Source organism: Mercenaria mercenaria, chromosome 19, assembly GCF_021730395.1.
Source record: "Mercenaria mercenaria strain notata chromosome 19, MADL_Memer_1, whole genome shotgun sequence".
Classification (NCBI taxonomy): Eukaryota; Metazoa; Mollusca; class Bivalvia; order Venerida; family Veneridae; genus Mercenaria; species Mercenaria mercenaria.
The window spans coordinates 16,148,086-16,172,364 of record NC_069379.1 but is presented as its reverse complement, the minus strand read 5'-3'; the positions used below and the strand labels follow the sequence as shown (position 1 = coordinate 16,172,364).

The following is a 24,279-nucleotide window of genomic DNA, read 5'->3' as shown; positions in this document are numbered from 1 at the left end:
GTCAAAATCCTCCAGCTGTAGCCTACCTTTATTGCATTGCATATATATGGATTTATCAGAAGTATTCCTAAGAACGGACCCAGTTGAAACACTGTCTGACAACGAGTCCACGGGTCTTGAGTTCGAGCCCCCGTTCCTCAAACTAATAATTATTAACGCTGAAATAAAAGTCCCATATATTGATGCTTTACACTTCACACGCCGCAGTACTGATTACTAGCAGCCTTCTTGAGGAGTTGCCCATATAGATTACCGGTGACGACTACAAGTTTAGTTACAAGCAAACAATGAAAATATTCTTAGTAAAGTGTAACCGGTGTTTTTTTACAGTTAAGTTCATCATTTATCATGGTCTTCTACCTGTAAAGATGAGTAAATGTCATGCTCTCCATTGACAAAACAGTTAAAATGTAGACATATAGACCGCATTAACAGTAGACTGACATCAGTCGTTAGAGTCCTTCAAAACAAATGCCTCTACCATAAAATCCTCTTTAATAGCACTTTCTTGAAAAAATTACAATATCTGAGATGAGTCACGACAGGAAATGGTTTTCTGAGAAAATATCAGTGTCAGTATGAAGAAAGAAATTAACATGATCACAGATTATTTGATCTCAACAGTCTTTGTAAGTCAACATTAACGGTAGCTAGAGTAATTAGTACAAGTCTATGCACTTTGAATGCGCTGCAACTCTAACAGTAGAGATCTATCCTAGAAAAATTGTATGAAATTGAATGAAAATCTTAACCGAAAATGCTCTGCCTAATAAGCACACTTACTGGTATCCCAACTAGGGGACACATCCGTACACCGATAACAGAGGGGCAAAAAAATCCCCACTTCTGTGTCCCCCACCCTCGGTGTCCAATCGCCGGGCAACTTTTTCGAAGCCGGCGACAGCACTGAAGAATAAAGAGGTCACGCTGTCTCAGGGCAGTATACTATTCCATTTATGTCTACTATCATAACAATGCAAGGTCCTTTTCTATTTCTGTGGTTTCTATTTCTGTAAGGATGGTAATTTTGCGGAAAATCAAAATATTGGTTGTATATATCCAGGTCATGCCACTGTATCTTGCCATGGATGCAGACATAAAGATCATAAATTCTTTTTAAGAACCGGACAATGTTTTCTATCTTGTAAATGATTGGCGGCAGAGGGACACATCTATAAACGGCATTGAAAATAACCCAGTACATGTCATCATTAATTTGCATGCCATGTTGACTATAGTAACTATAAGCATCCAGTCCTATGCCGAAGATACATTTCATTTTTTTGTTTTGAATTACGGCATCCAGCATTTCGCTGGCAAAGCACATTATAAAGTTACGGACGTTAAATTGGTTGTCATTTGAATCCCCACATAATCAACAAATCAATCCCGCAAGATACTGCAGCTTTTGAAGCATCCTGAAAAAGGACAAATCAATTCGTTTAAACACATTTATACACACTACACTATCTGACTTAAATACCATCGGTGTCTGCTTCTAACTTCACACTTCAGTTTTCGTCTTTGTCAGATATTGACATATTTCAGTGAATAAAATGATATTTATTTTAATAAAACGTAACAACGATATCAATATTAACAGTAAATACACTGAGCCTTTTATTATAATCAGTAAATTCTTGACATTTTAAAGGTGGTCAATCGCATCTGTGTTAGAGATTTATTTAAGGAACAAAATAACAGTTACATAGAGATAGATCCCTTTTAGAAATATTTAATTATTACCTTTTTTAATTTTTGTAGTTATCTCCATTTAATATAAGTGTTTTAAAAGTGGATTATTTCTTTTAATTTCAATATAATTTCTAGTTTTACATTTGCATTTGATATATATTGGAGTATTTCAACTATCTGAAAAAAAGGCAAGTTTTAAAACAGCGTGTAGCTTCGGAATTGATATATTTTCAATCTGTCTTGGTTGCGCAACCAAGACAGACAAAGGGAGGTAATAGTAATTTGATAAACTTCAATTTCTAATGAATTTTGACAAAATATGTGCTTGTCAATGCAAATCTTCGACACTTAATACAATAGTGCTTATGTTAAAATTATTCCTATGGCAAAATATGTTTATCAAATTTATACTATTAATGCTAAAATAACGCTATCTTGGTTGGGCAACCAGGATAGAAAAATACTTCCAGTGAAAATCTGACGTGTATTAAGAATTCGGTGAACACAAATAAGTATAAATGATCAGTTGGTAAAGTTGTTAACGAAAATCTGATTAACCACCTTTAAAGAAACATTTAAATCGACAGTTGTGGGTTACTTGGTGACTATATAATTATGTAAAGTATTTCCAGGATAAATGGCGGATAGACAACACGGCGACTATATGCCCACATTTCCGAAATGCCTATGTTTTATATAATTCTAAATCAACGAATAAAAATTTCAGAAAGCGTTCTTAACTTCCGCAAAATTCATACATATTTACAACTCCAAATGAGAAGTTTTGCAAGATGTTTTGCATTTTTGACTTACAACTAACGTAAGGGCAGTAACCCAGGAGATACTGGTCCAAACTTGACCTACATTTTGCTGACAATATACCGAATAAGTGCTACCTGAGAGCAAAATCTTAGAATGGACACTGTAAATTTTTGCTGTTTGCCTAATTCAATTGTCTTAACTCTGGACAAATTGAGCCGAACTTGTTCGTTATCGAACTAGATCTAATATATGTTAAAGGGACACACATTTTATATGACTGTTTCCAAGATATAATTCTCTAGTGTTTTAGTGGGCATTAATTCCACTAACCAGAAATGGTGAAGTAATAATGTGACGAATAAAAACAAAAGTGATTCTTGATAGATATGACCGTGGTGGCACACTATAATCCCAGTCAGTAAATCAGTTATCAGTGAATCAGTTATAAAAAAGACAATTACTTTGACAATCTACTAAAAAAGAGGAATGCATACCCAAAAATATTTGTATAGAGCAACTGTTTTTTGTATGTAACCACCCATCAAAAGGCTGATGAGGAATACAAATTTCCAGAATTGACGTTGCCTGTAATGATAAAAACAGCAAGAGTAACAAAACAATTTTCGTTCATGTCCGACAGGATTTTCCCGACATTTTGCCGGTGCTAGAAAAACTCGTCCTACACCCGGGGTGTAAGATGACTCACGTGCTGCAATTTATGAATGAATGCGTAAATTCATACGCTATTATAATATTAGTGCTGGAAAGAAAAGCATTCGTTTCCTTTTATTTTTCTAATAATTGAAGAATACGGCACGCAAGAAAAAGAATCTATCACTAGTTGAAGATGCGGATTGAAATGTCTGACTCTTGGGTAATTGTTTTGCGGTAACTCGGCAAAGCCTCGTTACCACCTAAACAGTTACCCTTGAGTCTGATATTTCTATGAAACTGAAACTGAAACTGAACAATTTGATTAAATGCTTGTTTTTATACAATGATATTCAATGGCGTTGTACATAATAATAATTATTATTTTTATTATTACAATATTAATAATGACAATAATAATAATAACAGCCCTATTGTAACAAACAGTCATGACCGCAGTCCTCCCCTTGAGGTCATTTTACCCCTATATAGAAATACTACACACTACCCTACCCATAGAGCCGCTTATCAACAAGTGCATTTAATTAAACAAACCTTGGAAATATAAATGTTGAAATGTAAAACCTTTTACAAAAATTTAAGAACTTTCGCCTGCAGTTTTCAAATTATAAACAGTCATCGAAAAATTTAAAATAATGCCGCAAAATCTCTGAAATACAGTGTCTTAAGTTGTTTTTTTTTTAATGTGTAAAGTCATTTACTTTTGCGTAGTTCTACCGGCAGTTCATTCCAAAGTTTTGGAGGTTACATTCTACCAATTCAATTCCTTATTTATTTCATATTAATAAGAAAACAGTCATTCAGACCTCATTTTCAGCACTTTAGAGCATTTCATTGATATGAAAACCCCTATATGGTCATTTAGTATAACAAAGTCTCCTTATCAAAAATAGAAAAAATTGACATGTTTTGTTGTATATAAGAAAAATAATCTGTTCGGGAAAACATCACCCTCTAAAAATGCCCCATGAAAACAGCCGTTTAGCAATTACACGTAGGTAGACATTTTTCGCAAAGAATAAAACTTATTCCAAGAAATTTACAATGAAAATGGTCTAGATCTTTTTAAAAATTTACTTAAGCAATAAACATAAGCCAAAAATTTAACTGTCACCTCCTCATGTCACTCATTATACCAGATTTCATCCATAGCACGGAACTACATTTTGGACTACTTCAATGTAACACTGAGTAGTCACTTCCGGGTTTTGGTGTAATCCGTCCTTAAAGGAAATTTTTTCATACTCAAAATGTGTTATTTTCATTTAAATTGTACCAGTAACCTAAATACTTGAAAAAAATGCCAGTTTCATTTTGATACAATCAATTTTCAGGTTTTATGGATTTTTCAGTAACATATGCTAGCGCGCCAAATTTCCCTGGAAAAAAGCTGTCGCGACATCATTTTTGACCACTTTTCCTTGCTTGAGCTTTTTTTGCCATATTCTAATCAAGTTTTTACCATAAACTGCACTCAAATCACACACTGTTATGTGAAATATACCCAAACTCACCCTGACACCAAAAACCTACCAATCTTTATGTCAATAAATATGCTTTTTTTGGAAAAATATACACCCAAAACAAGCCCGCCCGCTTAGCTTAGTAGGTAAGAGCGTTGGTCTACGGATCGCGGGGTCGTGAGTTCGATCTTCGGACGGGACGTATGTTCTCCGTGACTATTTGATAAACGACATTGTGTCTGATATCACACAAAATAATGATGAAAAAAAGACATCAAGGGAATTCTGGCTGCCACCAATCGTTCTTCAAGATGTGTCAAGTCCAATTCTTTTGGCTGATCTTTAAAAACCACATCATTATATTTGGACAAAGGAGGAATTCTATTGCTCGATATATGTGATTTACATTCTATCCACTTCCATTCTTCGCCAACTCTTTTTTAAAATATATATTTTTAGTGTGTACCATGTTGTCCCGCATCAAATATTTCTTTCATGGGTTGCCCCCTGAACATTTGTGTCATTCTGGATCTTGACAGGTAATGTGCAAATGCTCAGGTGTTAGCATAACTCTTTCAGTTGGTACGGTGTGCTTTTGACCAATAATTGTTTGCTAAGTTTGAAGCCTCTGGTTCACACTGCCGGTAATTACATAAGAAAGGGAACAAAGAAAAACAGTTTCCATCTCCCTTGATTAGTTCTCCGGATAATGGTCATGTTTCACGTAGAGTCTGCATACTTCTTACACTAGCTGTTGACTGTTTAACAAGTTGAAGATTTAATGTTCGGCATTTTGAAATCTGCCAACTGAACTTCACTGGTGAAAATGTCCTAGTTCTAAATTCATACAGTAGCACGTCACTGTGTATAGTACATGTTTGAGATCTGTCAGCACCTTTCTCACATTTGTGTGAACAAGGTTTTTGGTATGCACTGTACATCACATTACAGTTCTTGCAGAATTTACAGTTATGCTTTTGTAACAGACGTTCACTTTGGTAGGTACTTTTACAGCAGTTACACGAATAATCTAATTTACAGAGATGTGTTTTCACTCGCTGCGTTGAAGAGCAGATTTTTCGACAGCATTCACAAAAAAAGACAAATATGTTTAGAAAGTCCACTTCCGGCCTTGTACTCCTTGAATCATTTGCTGCACTGGTGTATGTTTCCGTTGTAAATGTGTATTCCATGGTTGCCGATAAGGTAATCAATGCCTCCCTTATCTGGAAAAAAAGACACTGAGATAATTACAAGTGCCTATACATCTGAATGTCATAGACTTGTCTTTTTTATTGTTTATCATACATTATAAACATGGTATATACAATATGTCTTCCCCCCCCCCCCCCCCCCCCCCCCCCACCCATCCCCGATGTGTGAGAACGAATATGAGATATTACAAGAACGTGCATTTGCATAGGAAATATTACATAAAACACTAAATGCCCTAAAACGCAAGCAAGAATATGTTAAAATACAAAATTGTATTATTGCAAACAAGGAAAGGAAATTGTATATTGATTTTCAAATGTATGTCTTCTACGAAGCCATCATTGGTTGAAAAACTGTTAAAGCCATCTGGAATTCACTGTGAACTGCAATGTCACTGTTAATTTGTAATATCATTTTTGGGTCTGTAAGTTATAAAAATATCTCCATTATTATTATTTCAAACAGATAACATATAAAAAGTGACTAATAACAATTATAGGCTAGAGCAATTGAGGCACCGATTGTCCTGATAAACATTTAATTTTTTTGCATGGCATCTTCAAATGTAAGCAATCTGGAGACATGTTTATAAATTAATTGTACTAGCCTATTAAAGTGTGAAACTAGTAGTTAAACAGTAACAACAATACCCATTTTGACGTATTTTTCAAATTAAATTAAATTTGGTTTTAGAAATCCAGCACCATTTTGAAGTGAACTTACGTACTGCCAATGGATGTCATCTGATATATGAAATGCTTTCTATTAATAATTGATTTTCAGTTCACACACAGAAATCTTCCTCAACTATGTTATAAGTAATTTATAAAAGGAAAAAAAACATTACAAAAGAGTAAGACGTTGTACTTTGTTATAACACTGCTTTAACACATAGTGTTTGCTCATTAACATACTACTGAACTAAGTGTTTGTCCTATTATTATAATTATTATTGGATAATTACTGTTCTTTGGTATAACACTGCTTTAACACATAGTGTTTGCTCATTAACTTACTACTGAACTAAGTGTTTGTCTAATTATAATTATCAATGGATAATTATTCAGTTTTCCTCAGTCTTTGTTTTCTTCTTCTCTTGGTTTTCATCACCTTCAGCAGCTCTCTTTGTTTCTCTTGTTTTTGGATCAAGAACATCCTCATTCTCATTTCCTGCATCATTCTGTTTTTCTGCATCACTAGGAAAGTCATCTTCAAAGATGTCTTCACACTGTAATGTAAACAAATTCTGAGACATAGCTGTCTCTACCTCTGTCTGCATCTGACTAATTTCATTGTCAGGCTTCTCAACTTTCCTTTTCAGTGCATTGTTTGCAAACAAAAGTTTTCCATTTTCAGTTTGTATCATAGACATTTTTGTTGCTAGTTTGTTTTTCTCTTGCTTTATTTTCTGCAATTCTGATTTTAAACTCTCAATCTCGTTCTTTTGAGCGCTGTAACGAATGGCTATGGTGTTGCTTACAGCCTTAAGCCTCCTTGACAGCGATTCGATTTCTTTGATGTGTTTGGTTTCTTTTGATAAATTTAAATTGTAAGCAATTCCAAGAAGTTCCAATGGAAACGATTTTAAAGACTGTACTGGATCCATCTTTATCTGAAAACAGACAATTTATAACTGCATGAAAAAAAACATGTAAAAGTATTACCAGGTGTTATACTTGTGACTGTCATTCTGGAGGCAAGAGGCGTGACATCACTCTTTCAACAAGTAGCAATTTTTACTGCAGGATAGATATTCATCAGATACTAGCTGAATTCTCAGATTTCAAATAGAACAAGAGGACCATGATGGTCCTGAATCGCTCACCTCTTCCCACATGACCCAGTTTTGAGTATGAAGTCGTTTTTTCTATTATTTGACATAGTGACGTTTATTTTTGAACTTGACCTAGATATTATCAAGATAAAAATTCTGACCAATTTTCATGAAGATCCATTGAAAAATATGGTCTCTAGAGAGGTCACAAGGATTTTCTATTATTTGACCTATTGACCTAGTTTTCGAAGGTACGTGACCCTGTTTTAAACTTTACCTAGATATCATCAAGGTGAACATTCTCACTAATTTTCATGAAGATCGCATGAAAAATATGGCCTATAGAGAGGTCACAAGGTTTTTCTATTTTTATACCTACTGGCCTAGTTTTTGACCGCACGTGACCCAGTTTCGAAAATGACCTAGATATCGTCAAGGTGAACATTCAGATCAATTTTCATGAAGATCCATTGAAAAATATGGCCTCTAGAGAGGTCAAAAGATTTTAATAATTTTAGACCTACTGACCTAGTTTTTGACCGCAGTTGACCAAGTTTCAAACTTGACCTAGATATCATCAAAATGAGCATCCAGACCAAATTTTATATAGATCCCATGAAAAGTATGGCCTCTAGAGAGGACACAAAGTTTTTTTTATTATTTGACCTACTGACCTAGTTTTTTAAGGCACATGATCAAGTTTCAAATTTGACCTAGATATCATCAAGGTAAACATTCTGACCAATTTTCATGAAGATCCATTCAAGGATATGACCTCTAGAGAGGTCACAAGGTTTTTCTATTTCAAGACCTACTGACCTAGTTTTTAATCGCAGTTGACCCAGTTTCAAACTTGACTTATATATCATCAAGATAAACATTCAGACCAACTTTCATACAGATCCCATGAAAAATATGGCTTCTAGAGAGGTCAAAACGTTTTTTCATTATTTGACCTACTGATCTACTTTTTGATGGCATGTGACCTACTTTCGAACATGATCTAGATATCATCAGGATGAACATTCTGGCCAATTTTTATGGAGATCCATTCATAAGTATGGCCTCTAGGGAGGTCACAAGGTTTTTCTATTTTTAGACCTACTGACCTAGTTTTTGACCGCACATGACCCTGTTTCGAACTTGACCTAGATATCATCAAGATGAACATTCAGACCAACGTTCATACAGATCCCTTGAAAAATATGGCCTTTAGAGAGGTCACAAGGTTTTTCTATTATTTGACCTACTGACCTAGTTTTTGATGGCACGTGACCCCCTTTCGAACTTTACCTAATATCTAAAGATGAACATTCAGACTAACTTTCATACAGTTTCCCATGAAAAATATGGCCTCTAAGAGAGGTCACAAGGTTTTTCTATTATTTGACCTACTGACCTAGTTTTTGACCCCACGTGCCCCCACTTTCGAACATGACCTAGATACCATCAAGATGAACATTCTGACCAATTTTCATGAAGATCTCATGAAATATATGGCCTCTATAGAGGTCACAATGTTTTCCTATTTTAAGACCTACTGACCTAGTTTTTGACCGCACGTGACCCAGTTTCGAACTCGACCTAGATATCATTAAGATGAACATTCAGACCAACTTTCATACAGATCCCATGAAAAATATGACCTTTAGAGAGGTCACAAGGTTTTTCTATTATTTGACCTACTGACCTAGTTTTTGACCCACGTGACTCAGTTTCGAACTTGACCTAGATAGTAACAATCTGACCAATTTTCAAGAAGAAGATCTCATGAAATATATGGCCTCTAGAGAGGTCACAATGTTTTTCTATTTTAAGACATACTGACCTAGTTTTTGACCCCACGTGACTCAGTTTCGAACTTGACCTAGATAGCATCATTCTGACCAATTTTCATGAAGATCTTTTGAAATATATGGCCTCTAGAGAGGTCACAAGGTTTTTCTATTTTTAGACCTACTGACCTAGTTTTTGATGGCACGTGACCCAGTTTCGAACTTGACCTAGATATCATCGAGATGAACATTCTGACCAACATTCATAAAGATCCCACAAAAAATGTGACCTCTAGAGTGGTCACAAGCAAAAGTTTACGGACGCACGGACAGACGGACGACGGACGCTGCGCGATCACAAAAGCTCACCTTGTCACTTTGTGACAGGTGAGCTAAAAACTGAGTTGAAGTTTACCAGATGGATCTTAGATTCAGCTGAAATTGCTCTTGGTTCGACACATACAGTGAAATTAAAAATATACCATTTGAAAATTCTTCTTGTTGCCATAGCCTATCAAAAATTCATTCATATTGAAAAGCAAACAATATCCACTGGAACAATAAAAAAGAAACAAATCATGGAACAATTTTACATACAGAAAAAGTGAAGGATCGATTACTTATTCCAAAACATAACAAGCTTTTTCTTTTCAAATTTTGATTATATTAAAAAACTTCAATATTGCAGAAGAATAAATAACATACCTTAATGAATCAGCAAGCTTCCTTGTCACTGTAACTTTAATCATGCCAGTGCGTGTAGAGCAAAACCTAATAAATGAAAAGAACTTCTAAGGTAGCGTTATCATTCTTAACGCAAAACATAAACTGTAATAGCTTTGACCGTTAAGGAGAAAAGCTGACCTAAACGCAAAACTTAAACAAGAAATCTGATATTTTCTATTTTTCTAAGTCCAAAAGGGGCCATAATTCTGGCAAAAAGTAGGAGTTATGTTTCTTGCTGTACAGAGTCAACTTTTGATGTTAAACAAGTGCTGCAAGTTTTAAAGGTAAAGCTTTGATAGTTTAAGAGAAAAGCTGACTGGTCTAAACATAAATTAACCAAGAAATTTGATATTTTCTAAGTCCAAAAGGGGCCATAATTCTGGAAAAAAGCAGGAATTATGTTTCTTGCTGTACAGAGTCAACTTTTGATGTTAAACAAGTGGTGCAAGTTTTAAAGCAAAAGCTTTGATGGTTTAGGAGAAAAGCTGACCTGAACGTAAAACTTAACCAAGAAATCTGATATTGTCTAAGTCCAAAAGGGGCCATAATTCTTTCAAAAAGCAAGACAGAGTTACGTTTCTTGCTGTACAGAATCAGCTATTGTAGGGGGACAAGTGGTGTTGCAAGTTATAAAGCAATAGCTTCGACGTCAATCCAGTGATGAAATAACTCTTTTTTCCCAAAAAAATTAAGTGGGCTAAAAATGTCTCAAAAGAGTGTCAAAAGGGGCCATAATTGTTGCAAAAAGGAATGTAGAGGTACGGTATTTGCTGTGTAGGGTCAGCTCTTAATTGCGAATAACTGCTCCAGGTTCTAAAGCAACAGTTTTGACCGTTAAGGAGAAGTTGACTTAAACGCAAAACAGCCAAGAAATCTCATATTTTCAAAGTCCAAAAGGGGCCATAATTCTTGCAAAAAGCAGGATGGAGTTAAGTTTCTTGCTGTATAGAGTCAGCTATTGATGGTGAACAAGTGTTGCAAGTTTTAAAGCTATAGCTTCGATTATTTAGTGGAAAAGCTGACCTAAACACAAAACTTAACCAGGCAACTCCAACGCCAACACCGACGCCGATCAAGTGATGACAATAAATCATCTTTTTTTTCGAAATCTCAGATGAAATAAAGACATGTTAAATGATTTCAAGAAAGTATTAACACGAATACTTACATATCTTCTTCAATATTTGAGCTTCAAATTTCTTCGTGCATCAAACCTATTTTACTGACAAGATATCAGAAAATGTACAGGGAAGTTTTGATCTGTACAAGCTGTTACACATGCACATTCGATAGACTAAACTTCCTGTTCATTTTCCGAAAAATATTGATTTACAAGTTGTTATCTACTTTGATCGACTAAACATAATCTATTTACCGATAAAAAGCCATAGTAGAGGTTGGCGCATTATCATGTTTATCTATGCCGTAGATCGCATTTTACGTTAGCTATATTATTTATCATGTAGTTACAACAAGCTATATAAGCTTTATTCGATATGAAGCATGTATTTATCAATATTGATTGTTTGTTTGTTTTGTGTTTAACGCCGTTTTCAACAGTGTTTCAGTCATGTAACGGCGGGCAGTTTTCAGTCTCAAGATCACTATGACCTTCTCCTTTGACCTAGTAACCCCAAAAACAATAAGGATCATCAACTTCGTAATCCAATCATGCTTTCAAGTTTTAAGATATTGGGTCAAGTGGTTCTCAAGTTACTGAATGGAAACTGCTTCCAAGGTTCATGCCCCTGTGTCCTTGACCTTCAACTGTCTGACCGCAAACAATAGGACTCGTCTAATCATGCTATCAAGTTTGAAGGTTCTTGAAGCAATTCTCAAGTTACCAGGCAGAAACAGTTTTAAATGTTGAGGTCAAGTTGACTGACCCTTAAGTTTGAATGTTTCTCGGTCAAGTGGTTCTCAAGTTGTTGGGCGGCAACCGTTTAAAAGTTTCAGGTCCCTTTGACCTTGACCTACTGACCCTAAAGCTGTAGTGTTCATCTGCTCATAATCCCAATCATGCTAGCATGTTTGAAGGTTAACGGTCAAGTGTTTCTCAAGTTTTGGGTGGAAACCATTAGCTCTATGGACCGACTGACCGGCGCGATCGACAGGTGCAAAGCAATATACCTCTGCATCTCCAAAGTGGGCATAATAAATGATGTCCATAAGAATAGTCAACAAGTCTTAAGTCAAATAAGGGCCATAATTTGTCAAGACTTATTCAAATGATATATTTATTACAATTACGAAATGATTTTTTCAGTGTTCATGCGAAATGAATGACAGAATAGGTTCGGCAAATCCATGCGTCGATTGATATTTAATTGGCCAATCCTATTTTGTCGTTCATTTCGCATGAACACCGCAAAAATGTTTCATTTCTTATATTTACATCATATGTCCTTCCATTTGTAAACAACATTATAATAAATTGCACACATTTTTAAGCATTTAACATTAAAATTAGCTTCTCGGCCAATCATTTCACCAGACGGAACAACTGCGACGTCATCTAAGGAACGTTCTCCCAGACTATATGCGGACATCGTCAAAACAGTGGCCCGATATCACTAAGCAGCGTTTCAGCAATTTTCGCGCCTTGCATTTTGCTGTACATACGAAATGAACGTAGTAATTTTCAATGGAAAAGAATAGGGCGAATGCACATATTGTATCATAAATTTCAGTAGGTCAGATGACTTGGATGCTTTGTGTGAAGTTATTGCAATACAGCTGGATTTATTGTATAGCTGGGTTTATATTGCAAGCTAAATGTTAACTAATTTTTCTTTGATGGAAAAGAGCCATACTTTTAACTCAAATCAACCAACAGTTATCTCATTTTGTTACTTCAGTAGGTCCAATGTCTAGGAAGTCTTGCATGAAGTTGCAATCCAATACATGTTATGGTTACCACGAGATGAATTTGCATGTAGAACTGAATGAGGTAGTATACCTTAATATTTGTATGTGCGCATGCCCAACCAGGAACAAATTTGAGGATTTTGTGCAATGTTTTTGTTTATTCATTCTTCTGAAACATGACCATTAACCTGTGTCTGATCTGATGCGTAATGGCAAATTCTAACAGCATTCGATTCATTTCCAACAAAAAAGGCTGAAAACAGTAAATTATTATATAACAATTTATTTTCTGACGAAATAATTCTTACGTCATAGCTTCAATCGGCATTGCAGCGCGCTGGAAAAGAAACCTTTTGAAAACGGGCAAACATTTGTTTGTTTTTTTCTGGGTTTTTAGCCGTTTTTCAACAGTATTTCAGTACAAGAGATCACAGAGTGATCTTGGCGCCCACCAATGTGCCATTTTTGAGTGTTCCAAATTTCAAGACTTATTGACTAGCTCAAGGTAAAATTTCATTTCCGTACACAACACTGTGCATGTGGTCCAAATTCGAAAGCTGTAGCTTGAGAAATGTGAATGTAGATCACTAGATCAATTTCAAAGACAAAGTTATTTGTACACAAAATGCATGTGCATCAAGTTTGAAGGCTGTAGCTTGAGAAATTTGAAAGTAGGTCACTAGGTCAATCTTAAGGTCAAAGTTTATTTCGGTACACAATACTATGCAAGTGGTCCAAATTTGAAGGCTGTAGCTTGAGAAATGTGAAAGCAAGTCACTAGGTCATAATCAAGGTCAAACTAGAAATTGCTTTTGTAAAAACCACATGTCTTCCCCAATGCAAAGTCCTATAGGCAAGAAGTCAATAGGGGTCAGGAGCAAAAGTCAAAGAGACATTGATGGTTGGCTGCAATAGGGATCAACTACTTGGCATGTCCAGTCATCCCGCTAAATTTCAACACTATTGGCCTAGTGGTTCTCAAGTCACTGTTCAGGCTCCTGTGACCTTGACCTTTGATCAAGTGACCTAAAAATAAATAGGGGTCATCACCTCTGCATGTCCAATCATCCTATTAAGTTTCAACATTCTAGGTCAAGTTGTTCTCAAGTTATTTTCCAGAAATGATTTTACATGACCAGGCCCCTGTGACCTTGACCTTTAATAGACTGACCCCAAAATCAATAGGGGTCATCTACTCTGCATGTTCAATCATCCTATGAAGTTTCAACATTCTGGGTCAAGTGGTTCTCAAGTTATTGATCGGAAATTGTTTTCCATGTTCAGGCTCCTGTGACCTTGACCTTTAACAGAGTGACCCCAAAATCGATAGGGGTCATCTATTCTGCATGTTCAATCATCCTATGAAGTTTCAACATTCTGGATCAAGAGGTTCTGAAGTTATTGATCGGAAATGGTTATCAATGTTCAGGCACCTGTGACCTTGACCTTTAACAGAGTGACCCCAAAAACAATAGGGGTCATTTATTCTGCATGAACAATCATCCTATGAAGTTTCAACATTCTGGGTCGAGTGGTTCTCTAGTTATTGATCGGAAATGGTTTTCAATGTTCAGGCCCCTGTGACCTTGACCTTAAATGGAGTGACTCCAAAATCAATAGGGGTCATCTACTTAACATATACAATCATCCTATGAAGTTTCAACATTCTGGGTCAAGTGGTACTCAAGTTATTGATCGGAAATGGTTTTCAATGTTCAGGCCCCTGTGACCTTGACCTTTGACGGAGTGACCCCAAAAACAATAGGGGTCATCTACTCTACATGACCAATCATCCTATGAAACTTCAACATTCTGGGTCAAGTGGTTCTCTAGTTATTGATTGGAAATGGTTTTCAATGTTCAGGCCCCTGTGACCTTGACCTTTGATGGAGTGACCCCAAAAACAATAGGAATCATCTACTCTTCATGATCAATCATCCTATGATGTTTCAACATTTTGGGTCAAGTGGTTCTCTAGTTATTGATCGGAAATGGTTTTCAATGTTCAGGCCCCTGTGACCTTGACCTTTGACGGAGTGACCCCAAAATCAATATGGGTCATCTACTCTTCATGATCAATCATCCTTTTAAGTTTCAACATTCTGGGTCAAGTGGTTCTCTAGTTATTGATCGGAAATAGTTTTCAATGTTCAGGCCCCTGTGACCTTGACCTTTAACAGAGTGACCCCAAAATCAATAGGGGTCATCTACTCTTCATGACCAATCATCCTATTAAGTTTCAACATTCTGGGTCAAGTGGGTCTCTAGTTATTGATCGGAAATGGTTTTCAATGTTCAGGCCCCTGTGACCTTGACCTTTGACAGAGTGACCCCAAAAACAAAAGGGGTCGTCTACTCCAGCAGCCCTACAACCCTTTGAAGTTTGAAGGTTCTAGGTCAAATGGTACTCCAGTTATTGCTCGGAAATGAAGTGTGACGTACGGACGGACGGACAGGGCAAAAACAATGTCTCCCCCAGAGTGGGGGGAGACATAATTACACTTCAGAACACAAATCTATGCATGTGGTCCAAATTTAAAGCCTGTACCTTCAAAAATGTGAAAGTAGGTCACTAGGTCAATGTCAAGGTCAAAGTTTGTTTCGGTACACAATCCTATGCATGTGGTCTAAACAGAAATGTGAAAGTAGGTCACTAGGTCAATCTTAAGGTCAAAGTTCATTTCGGTACACAAAACTATGCAAGTGGTCCAAATTTGAAGGCTGTAGCTCGAGAAATGTCAAAGTAGGTCACTAGGTCAAAATCAAGGTCAAATTTTATTTCGGAACACAGAACTATGCATGTGGTCCAAATCTGAAGCCTGTACCTTCAAAAATGTGAAAGTAGGTCACTAGCTCAATGTAAAGGTCAAAGTTTGTTTCGGTACACAAAACTATGCATGTGGTCCAAATATGAAGGCTGTAGCTTGAGAAATGTGAAAGTAGGTCACTAGGTCAAAATCAAGGTCAAAGTTCATTTCGGAACACAAACTATGCATGTGGTCCAAATTTGATGCCTGTACCTTCAAAAATGTTAAGATAGGTCACTAGGTCATGTCAAAGTCAAAGTTTTTTTCAGTGCACAAAACTATGCATGTGGTCCAAATTTGAAGGCTGTTGCTACAGAAATGTGAAGTAGGTCACTAGGTCAAATCAAGGTCAACTCTGTTAAGGTTCATCTTGCCACTCAAAACCATACATGTGGTCCCAAATTTGAATGTTGTAGGTTATTGACAAGAAGATTTTAAAAGCTTTTCCCTATATAAGTCTATATGAACCATGTGACCCCCAGGGCGGGGCCATATTTGACCCTAGGGGGATAACTTGAACAAACTTGGTAGAGAACCACTAGATGATGCTACATTACAAATGCCAAAGCCGTAGGCTTTGTGGTTTGGACAAGAATATTTTCAAAGCTTTTCCCTATATAAGTCTATGTAAACCATGTGACCCCTGGGGCGGGGCCATATTTGACCTTAGGAAGATAATTTGAACAATCTTAGTAGAAGACCACTAGATGATGTCACATACAAAATATCAAAGCCCTAGGCCCTGTGGTTTTGAACAAGAGGTTTTCAAAGATTTTCCCCTATATAAGTCTATATAAACCATGTGACCCCCGGGGCGGGGCCATATTTGACTCCAGGGAAATAATTTGAATCATCTTGGTAGAGGACCACTAGATGATGCTTCATACCGAATATCAAAGCCCTAGGCTCTGTGGTTTTGGCCAAGAAGATTTTCAAAGTTTTTCCCTATATAAATCTATGTAAATTATAGAAATAAACAAAGGGCCATAACTCACTAAATAATTGTTGAACCAGTCTGATTTTCAGGGGGACACAACACGGGGTACCAATACATCATTCTGACAAAGTTTGGTCAAAATCCCCCTGGTAGTTTCCGAGAAGATGCAATAATGAGAAATTGTTAACGGAAGGACGGACGGACGGAAGGACGACGGACCACGGACGCAGAGTGATTTGAATAGACCACCATCTGATGATGGTGGGCTAAAATTGTAACGGCGGGCAGTTAACCTAACCAGTGTTCCTGGATTCAGTATCAGTGCAAACTTGTTCTCCGCAAGTAACTTCCAACTTCCCTACATGAATCAGAGGTGGAGGACGAATGATTTCCGTCACAATGTTTTTTATCAAATCGTCACGGAGAACATACGCCTCACCCAGGGCTTGAACTCTCGACCCCGAGAACCGTAGATCTACGCTCTCCTTATTGAGCTAAGCGGGCGGTAAAAATTTAATGAATGTCGTCAAGGACATACTTTAAAATCCTTGGTAACGTGTTAGAATCGAAATAATAATATCTCATTTAGTGATCTGCTCTTGAATAAAATCATTGTCGTTCAGATGCCTATTATTATATCACTTGGGCTGCGCACTCGTGATATAATTCCTTAGCATCTGGACTCCAATGATTTATTCAGCAACAAATCACTAAAGGAGATATATTATTTCTTAAATAATTCTGAAATAATGAATTAATTACCGTAGAACACTACAAAACATTGTTGTGCTAAAATGACGACATCGACGTCAGTTACCGCGCAAAATTAATTGCTTTTACATTGAAGTAGGTAATTCTGAGCATCCTGTTTTATTTGAGCTGTTTTAAAACACCCAAAATATTCTTTGAATAATGATCAATATTTTATGTACTTATATTGATACTGAAATAACATGCGAGTGTAAGAAAATGGAAGATGGTAACTGTTTTTGGAATAAAGCTGGATGCAAGGTCATTTGTAATACTTTTTTTTTCATTTCCATTAATAATTTGGTTCTAAGCTCTAAACTTACTCATACTTCAGTTGAAAAAAAGTGATATCTTGAACTAAATTAATGTTAACATGGAAACGAACCCCGTAACCTATATATCTAAATGTAAAATTTAAAGGTGTTGGCACTGGTCTATGAAAGGAACACTGTTTCAGCTATTTATCTGTATTTCACCACTATCCAGAATAATGAGAATAATTATTGCAAGCACAATGACTTTTCCATAAAACATTTAGATGAGGAATACTTGTGCAAGTATTCTAAGCTTTGATATTTGTTTAAATAAATGGAATAAAACGGAACATATTATTTACTTTGAAAACGAAATGTCCTGAAGCTACATTAAACGAGAAAGATAAATTCATTAAATATTTTTCTGAGAAATGACTGTAACAAGTAAGATATAATATAATATCTCTAACTCGAACAGTGAAGCTAGAAATCAAATTATATTTTGTGAAATTTTTATTCAATGAGGTAAAGATGAGTCAATGTTTTTCGTATCAAATATTAACTTCATACTATACAGTCGAACTTTGTTGGCTTGAACTTGATTGGACCAGCATAATTTGTTCGAGTAATCAGTAGTTCGAGCCAATGAACAAAAATCATTAACAGAGGTATTGCCATGACCTGGCGACAAGTTCGAACAAACGGTGGTGTACAAATTATCAGAGTTCAAGCGAATGAAGTTTGATTGTATTTTAAATACTTAAAACATAAGAAGGAAAAGAAGAACACACAACAGTTTTTTAAATAATCAAAATTTATGAGATGTAGACTTAAAATCACATACTTTTTATTCTAAATCCCTTTTTAAATTTTGTTACATACATGTAGATCCATTAAATTACAAAGACTCATGTTTATGTAAAAAATATCAGAACTTGTTTGGGAAATTTCCAGAGACACTGACTGTCTTGGCAAATTTGAGGAGGAAGTTTTACCAAGGGTGGGTATATTGTATATAATGGTATGCAGGTGTCAAAGACATTTGCCAAGGTTGTAAGTTAAAATACTGCTGAAAATGAAAACTCTATTAATTTCCAAAAATTCTTCAGACAATGTTTTATATCTCTACAAACAACTAGGGCTGGGACGATTTCAAAATTTTAAAACCGGTTAATCATTTTGAAATAGAATTGAACCGGTTAATCGGCCGCCATGTTGAAAAGCCTGTTTTCTTTCATAACGGCCGTATCAAGGTACTTCAAGCAGCTGACTTCATTAAGAAGTTACCAACTTTCTTGTTTGCAAGCAGTGTAACAATTAATAAGTCATATTTTGGTCTTTTTTTATTTTAAGCATATCATGGCGGGCAAACCTGAAACTACTGATTATGTTAAAGTTGATTTGTTTTAGCGGAAATATAATGTGGATCTATGTGCTAGCCAATGAAATGTATAAGTACGACTTCTACGAAGTGATGTTTATTGTTTGGGAGCGATTACTGGTTTTGCAAAATTGAAACCAGTTTCACCTAGTAATCGAATCGGATGTTATTAACCGAGTAATCGTCCCAGTCCTACATACAACCATGACCAAAATAAAGCCTCTCCTTAATAAAGATAATTCATGACCATACGACAATGATACAATTAACGCTTAATTCACTTAGACAAATTTTACTTGATGGATACAAATTATCTGCCATTATCTAGTGGCAGCAATAAATCATGAAGTTAGAAGCCAGGCACAATAAACAAAATATATTCCTTTTATGTAATGGATGGATTACACATTATATTCAAAATTCATGGTTAATTCACTTAAGACACAACTAACATTACACTTAAGAAACATGATGGATACATAGAATCAGCATTTATCCTGTTTTACATAACTGTTTACCATTTTATTTTCATTATTCATATATTCCATTGTATTCAATCAGTTTATTTGATAACTGACTCAGATCAGACTTTATTTCACAGAAACTGATCGCTGAGCTTTTATGAAATATAAACGTTATGATAAATTAATTTTTAAAACACAAAGACACATCTGAGTCCATGCTTTGCACAATGTCAGTGACTTTCCCCTTTCTTTCCAGCTACCTGAAATGCAAAAGAAAGAAGTATTTAACAAGTGTGGTTCAAAAATATCATATCCAAAATACATGAACAGCATGCAGAGACCAGTTTCAATATACAACCTTGCCATTGGTCAATTTGTGGACTGAGCACTCAGCCGGCCAATCAGATGCTTAAGCTGTGAACTCTGACCTTGGTCATTAAGGTTTTCTTGTTTGCCTTTAATACCATCATGCTACAAAAACAAGATGTTTTAACATTTCAAAATACCTGCATTCCATAACCTGGGACCAAGGATATAAAACGAATTTGAAGACCAGTCTTCAGAGTTCTAGCATCTGATTGGCTGATTCAAATCTGTATTCAGAAATTGACCAATGAAGAGGCTGCTTTCTGATTTGTCTCATCCAAACTCAGTTTTACAATCTTGAACTCGGCACTTACAAGTTCTCCACCTAGCTGAAACATCCCACACATGTATGGTACACCACTTGAGATTAAAGGTATTCTGTCATTATGAAGACCACTGCTTCAATGAAAAAAAACACATCTTGAAATCTGCCGACTGAGATAACAGGAATGTTGTGTACTATGAAAAAGAAGTATTAAAACTTCACAATAGCAGCTCAGATGTATAAACTTTAATCCCACTTTTCGATTTACCTTCTTTTTCATTTTATTTTTCCCGAAAACTTGAACATCTTCAAACCTTATAACTTATTTGTTAATTTTAACCTCACACTGATACAATTAATAGGTCATACATTGACTTTCTAGCTTTTCATGGTGGTGCCTCTATGGGCGTTATTTCATCATGGGCCAGCATCTGGGTAGAACCAACGACCTTCAGTGGGCCAGCTGGATGGTTTACACACATGATGAAATCTACACTCCAAGTGAGGCTTGAACCCACATCAGTGACAGGCAAGTGATTTGAAGTCAGGAACTTGGCCATGGAGGCCTCCCAACCTCAAGAGTGGTAGATGGAAACTCACAGCCCTGACCCTACAAACAATGCAGATATCATAAACTCTAAAAGTCTCACAAAATCTTACCCTTTTAAAATCACTCATATTGGTTGCACCTACAGGTGTACCAATAAAACCAAGGTAATCCAACTGTGTAACCTCCCCTCCTTCAAAGTTGTCTTTTATAAATAACTGAAATAAATAATAGTCTTTATCAGATAACCGAAATAAAGTATATTCTTTATCAGATAAATGAAATAAAGTACCGTATAGCGGGTTATTTCTGCAGAGGCAATATTTCTGCGTTTCTGCAGTCTCTCAGTAGAATCAAGTATTTCCAGCAGAATATTCATCCAGCAAAAATTTAAAACATAAAAAATCTGCTTTTTTTTTTATTTCACCAAATGAATGTTGTTTCACGCTATGTTACATTTTTTATTTCACCAACGTTGTTTCATGCTACGTTACCCGAAGTAACCCGAAATTCACAATGGCCTGGTCTAACTATTGAAAATTACTGTCGCCATCTAACAATTACCAATAATGGTATGATCATGATAATTAGGTGTGATGGTCAATCAAAGTCCTAACTGCTTATCACTCAGAAAACGTTTTTCTTTTGTGAATGAAATAAACTGTGAATTTCACTTGTGTTGTTCTTATCAATCCCTTGTGGCGATCTTCTAAACTAGGTATACTTTAGTAACTTTTACGTAAGTGTAACCATTATATATATACCGTAGTTTGCAGTTGCTGTTTGTGCAATAATTTATTGTTGTTGGACTTATATTTCTTCATTTTGCAAGTTATTATATCCTACAATGTGCAAAGATACTTTACTGCAGTTACCAGTAATTTAGTTTATTATTTTCATAAGCTATTATTCTCACAACGTCCAATCATGCAAGGAATTACCTCCTCCTTGGCATTGAAAACGCAGAAATTTCTCTTCCTTTTAAGTGAAAACGCAGAAATTAAACAAGCAGAAATTTGTTTCACATTTTTTTGGGCCAAAACGCAGAATATTTTTAACGCAGAAATAACCCGCTATACAGTAAATTCTTTATCAGATAAATGAAATAAAGTATATTCTTTATCAGATAAATGAAATAAAGAGTTGTTTTTTCCTTCTATAATAGGGGCTGTTTACAGACCCCTTCCCCTCAAAAAATTTCTTTTAAATCACACAGTTGTCCCCAAAAATTGACTTTACCTCTTCCCCTCTTGGTAAAAGAAAAACCCTGGAAATAAAGTATATATAGTCTTTATCAAATAACTGACAGAAATAAATATAGCTAATGGTTTCTCTAATAACAATAGGCTTTGAAAGCGAACAGCATGTATCCTGATCAGACTGCGTGGATGTGCAGGCTGGTCTGGATCCATGCTGGTCGCAAACACACTATGTTGGTTTTCTCATGGTGTGGCTCATTAATGCTACTTTATCACAAAATGACTGTCATAACACTGATGTTTTCATACTGAGTTGGATCACTACTTAATTCATACAAGTACTGCAGTTTTTATAGTGTTCAGGATGTTCCCATGCTCAAAATTCTATGCTTGTCTAAATAGAATAAACGGATTTTATCTCTATGAAATATATTTTGGTATCTAGTCACCAACAAATTATGCAAGCAAACAACAAATTAGGCAACCAAAAAGAGTGTGTATACAGTAGGAAAATAAAATAGACAACTTCTATAAAATACTCACAGTTATATTTGAAACATTTTGGAATTTAACATATTTAAGCTGAACCAATTTTCCCTCTTCAGTGTCCTCCGGTGTCAGGCTGAAAAATACAAGTGTGCGACAGATTTTAGGTTTTACGTCTATTTCCCAAAATGCTCTACAAACTTTACATTGCTTGAAGAATTTTGGGTCATATCAAGATTTATTCTAGCAAACAAAAACTTACTCTAATTGTTGGGTAGGTGTCATACTATCTGCTGAGTCAAATCCAATGATCTTGGCTGATTCTGGAACACTTACTGTTTTTGGGACCTTTATCTGAAATAACAAGAAACGGGTTAAGAAAAAACTTAATGAACAGCAAATATTTAATGGAAGAAATGCTATTAAAATATTAAACCCCTTTTCATTGCTGGACCAATTGATTCTGCCTTTGTGACCAGTGTAGATCATGATCAGCCTGTCCAAACTGAGAGATGGACAAATTCATTATAGAAATTTGCAGGGTAAGGGTTAATTTTGCTGGCAAAATGTGAATACAAGCATGCCTACAGGCAGAATGTTGAGCACGCCAGCTGTCTAAGTGTGACGTTCACCTTAGACCTAGGGAGCTGGTTCTTGCACACAACACAACGTCTTATAATGGTGAACATTCATGCCAAGTTACATCAAAATCTCACCATGCATGAAGAAGAGATGCCCGTACAGACTTCAATTTGACCTTTGACCTCCAACTGTGGCCTTGACATTTGAAATAGAAACAAGGGGTTTGCACATGACCCATTCATGGCAATATAAACAAGACTGGTCCATGCATGTCAAAGTTATGGTCTGGACAAAATCGGACAGACGCATGCGCCCCACGCCCATACACCATCCACCAAAAGTGACTACTAAGTCTAGCTCACCCCAAGTGCGCTCGACAAAAACTGTGCAAAATTACACGCCAAGGACGAACAATCAAACAATTGTATCCTGCCCCTTTATTTTACATTGTATACAGTAACAACAGTTTTGCACTCAAACCAAAACTTATTTGTTTTCAAACTGACTGTTTTTTCAGGACTTAAGATTTTTAACATCTAAAAACCCGAGGTGCTTTTGAGAAAAGCGGCATGTCTCCCCCTCTACTTTCCTTACCATCTGGATAGTAAGTCTGTCTTTTTATACTGTTTACGTGTTGGGGTAAGCGGCCCATTGGATCCAAGATGTTAAGACAATCATACACGAGAAAGTGAACATATATACAGAAGACAAAGAACAAAACAGAATAATTGTATTCGATCAGAAGACAAGTAGATTTTCAAGAGTATTCTTTCTCACAGTTAATGCTTCTTTAATATATTTTGCAAGACTATATATACATCTTTTACTACTAGATGACATTAGTGTATTAAACTTTTGCACAGTAGGCCATGAGCATCGGCCCAGGTATTTGGATCTTATGCAACTATAACGTGGACAACATAATATGAAATGGTATTCTGACTCGATAACATTTTGATTGCATAATATACATAATCTATTATTCCTTTCTACATTAACATATCTTCCTAGCTCTATCTCTAAATTATGTGAACATAATCGTAAACTAGTCATTTGTTTCCTTAGGTTGTCATTTGATATGACATCTAAATACTTTTCAAAACAAAATGCAGTTTTATATTTACAATAACTATCTAATTTATAATAATGAATAATAATACCGTCATTTTTTTCTCTGTACAATCATTTCTTACAAGCAAGCCGACACGAATTAATTCTACTATTATTACCGCTAATTACCTAATGTTACAATTATTTATCATTCGTTATATTTTCCCTGATTATAGAAGTA

General features: G+C 35.7%; 2 protein-coding genes across 2 annotated transcripts in view; both read right to left on the bottom strand.

The window, feature by feature from the left end:
• Positions 1 to 6,551: 6,551 nt before the first annotated feature.
• Positions 6,552 to 11,391, bottom strand: LOC123543100 (uncharacterized). The gene is made up of 3 exons (XM_045329164.2): positions 11,251 to 11,391; positions 10,062 to 10,127; positions 6,552 to 7,419 (listed from the first exon to the last, which is right to left on the bottom strand). Exon 3 carries the CDS (start codon positions 7,411 to 7,413, stop codon positions 6,871 to 6,873), a length of 543 nt encoding a protein of 180 aa, XP_045185099.2. The 5' UTR covers positions 7,414 to 7,419; positions 10,062 to 10,127; positions 11,251 to 11,391; the 3' UTR covers positions 6,552 to 6,870.
• A 7,091-nt stretch (positions 11,392 to 18,482) lies between these two features.
• Positions 18,483 to 24,279, bottom strand: part of LOC123542121 (thioredoxin-like protein 1) — an 88,890-nt gene continuing 83,093 nt past the window's right edge. The window contains exons 7-9 of the mRNA XM_053530946.1: positions 22,464 to 22,542; positions 20,835 to 20,939; positions 18,483 to 19,803 (exon numbers count right to left, since the gene is read on the bottom strand). Of these exons, the coding sequence (XP_053386921.1) occupies positions 19,774 to 19,803; positions 20,835 to 20,939; positions 22,464 to 22,542 (214 nt within the window). The 3' untranslated portion in view covers positions 18,483 to 19,773. The remainder of the gene's footprint in view (positions 19,804 to 20,834; positions 20,940 to 22,463; positions 22,543 to 24,279) is intronic.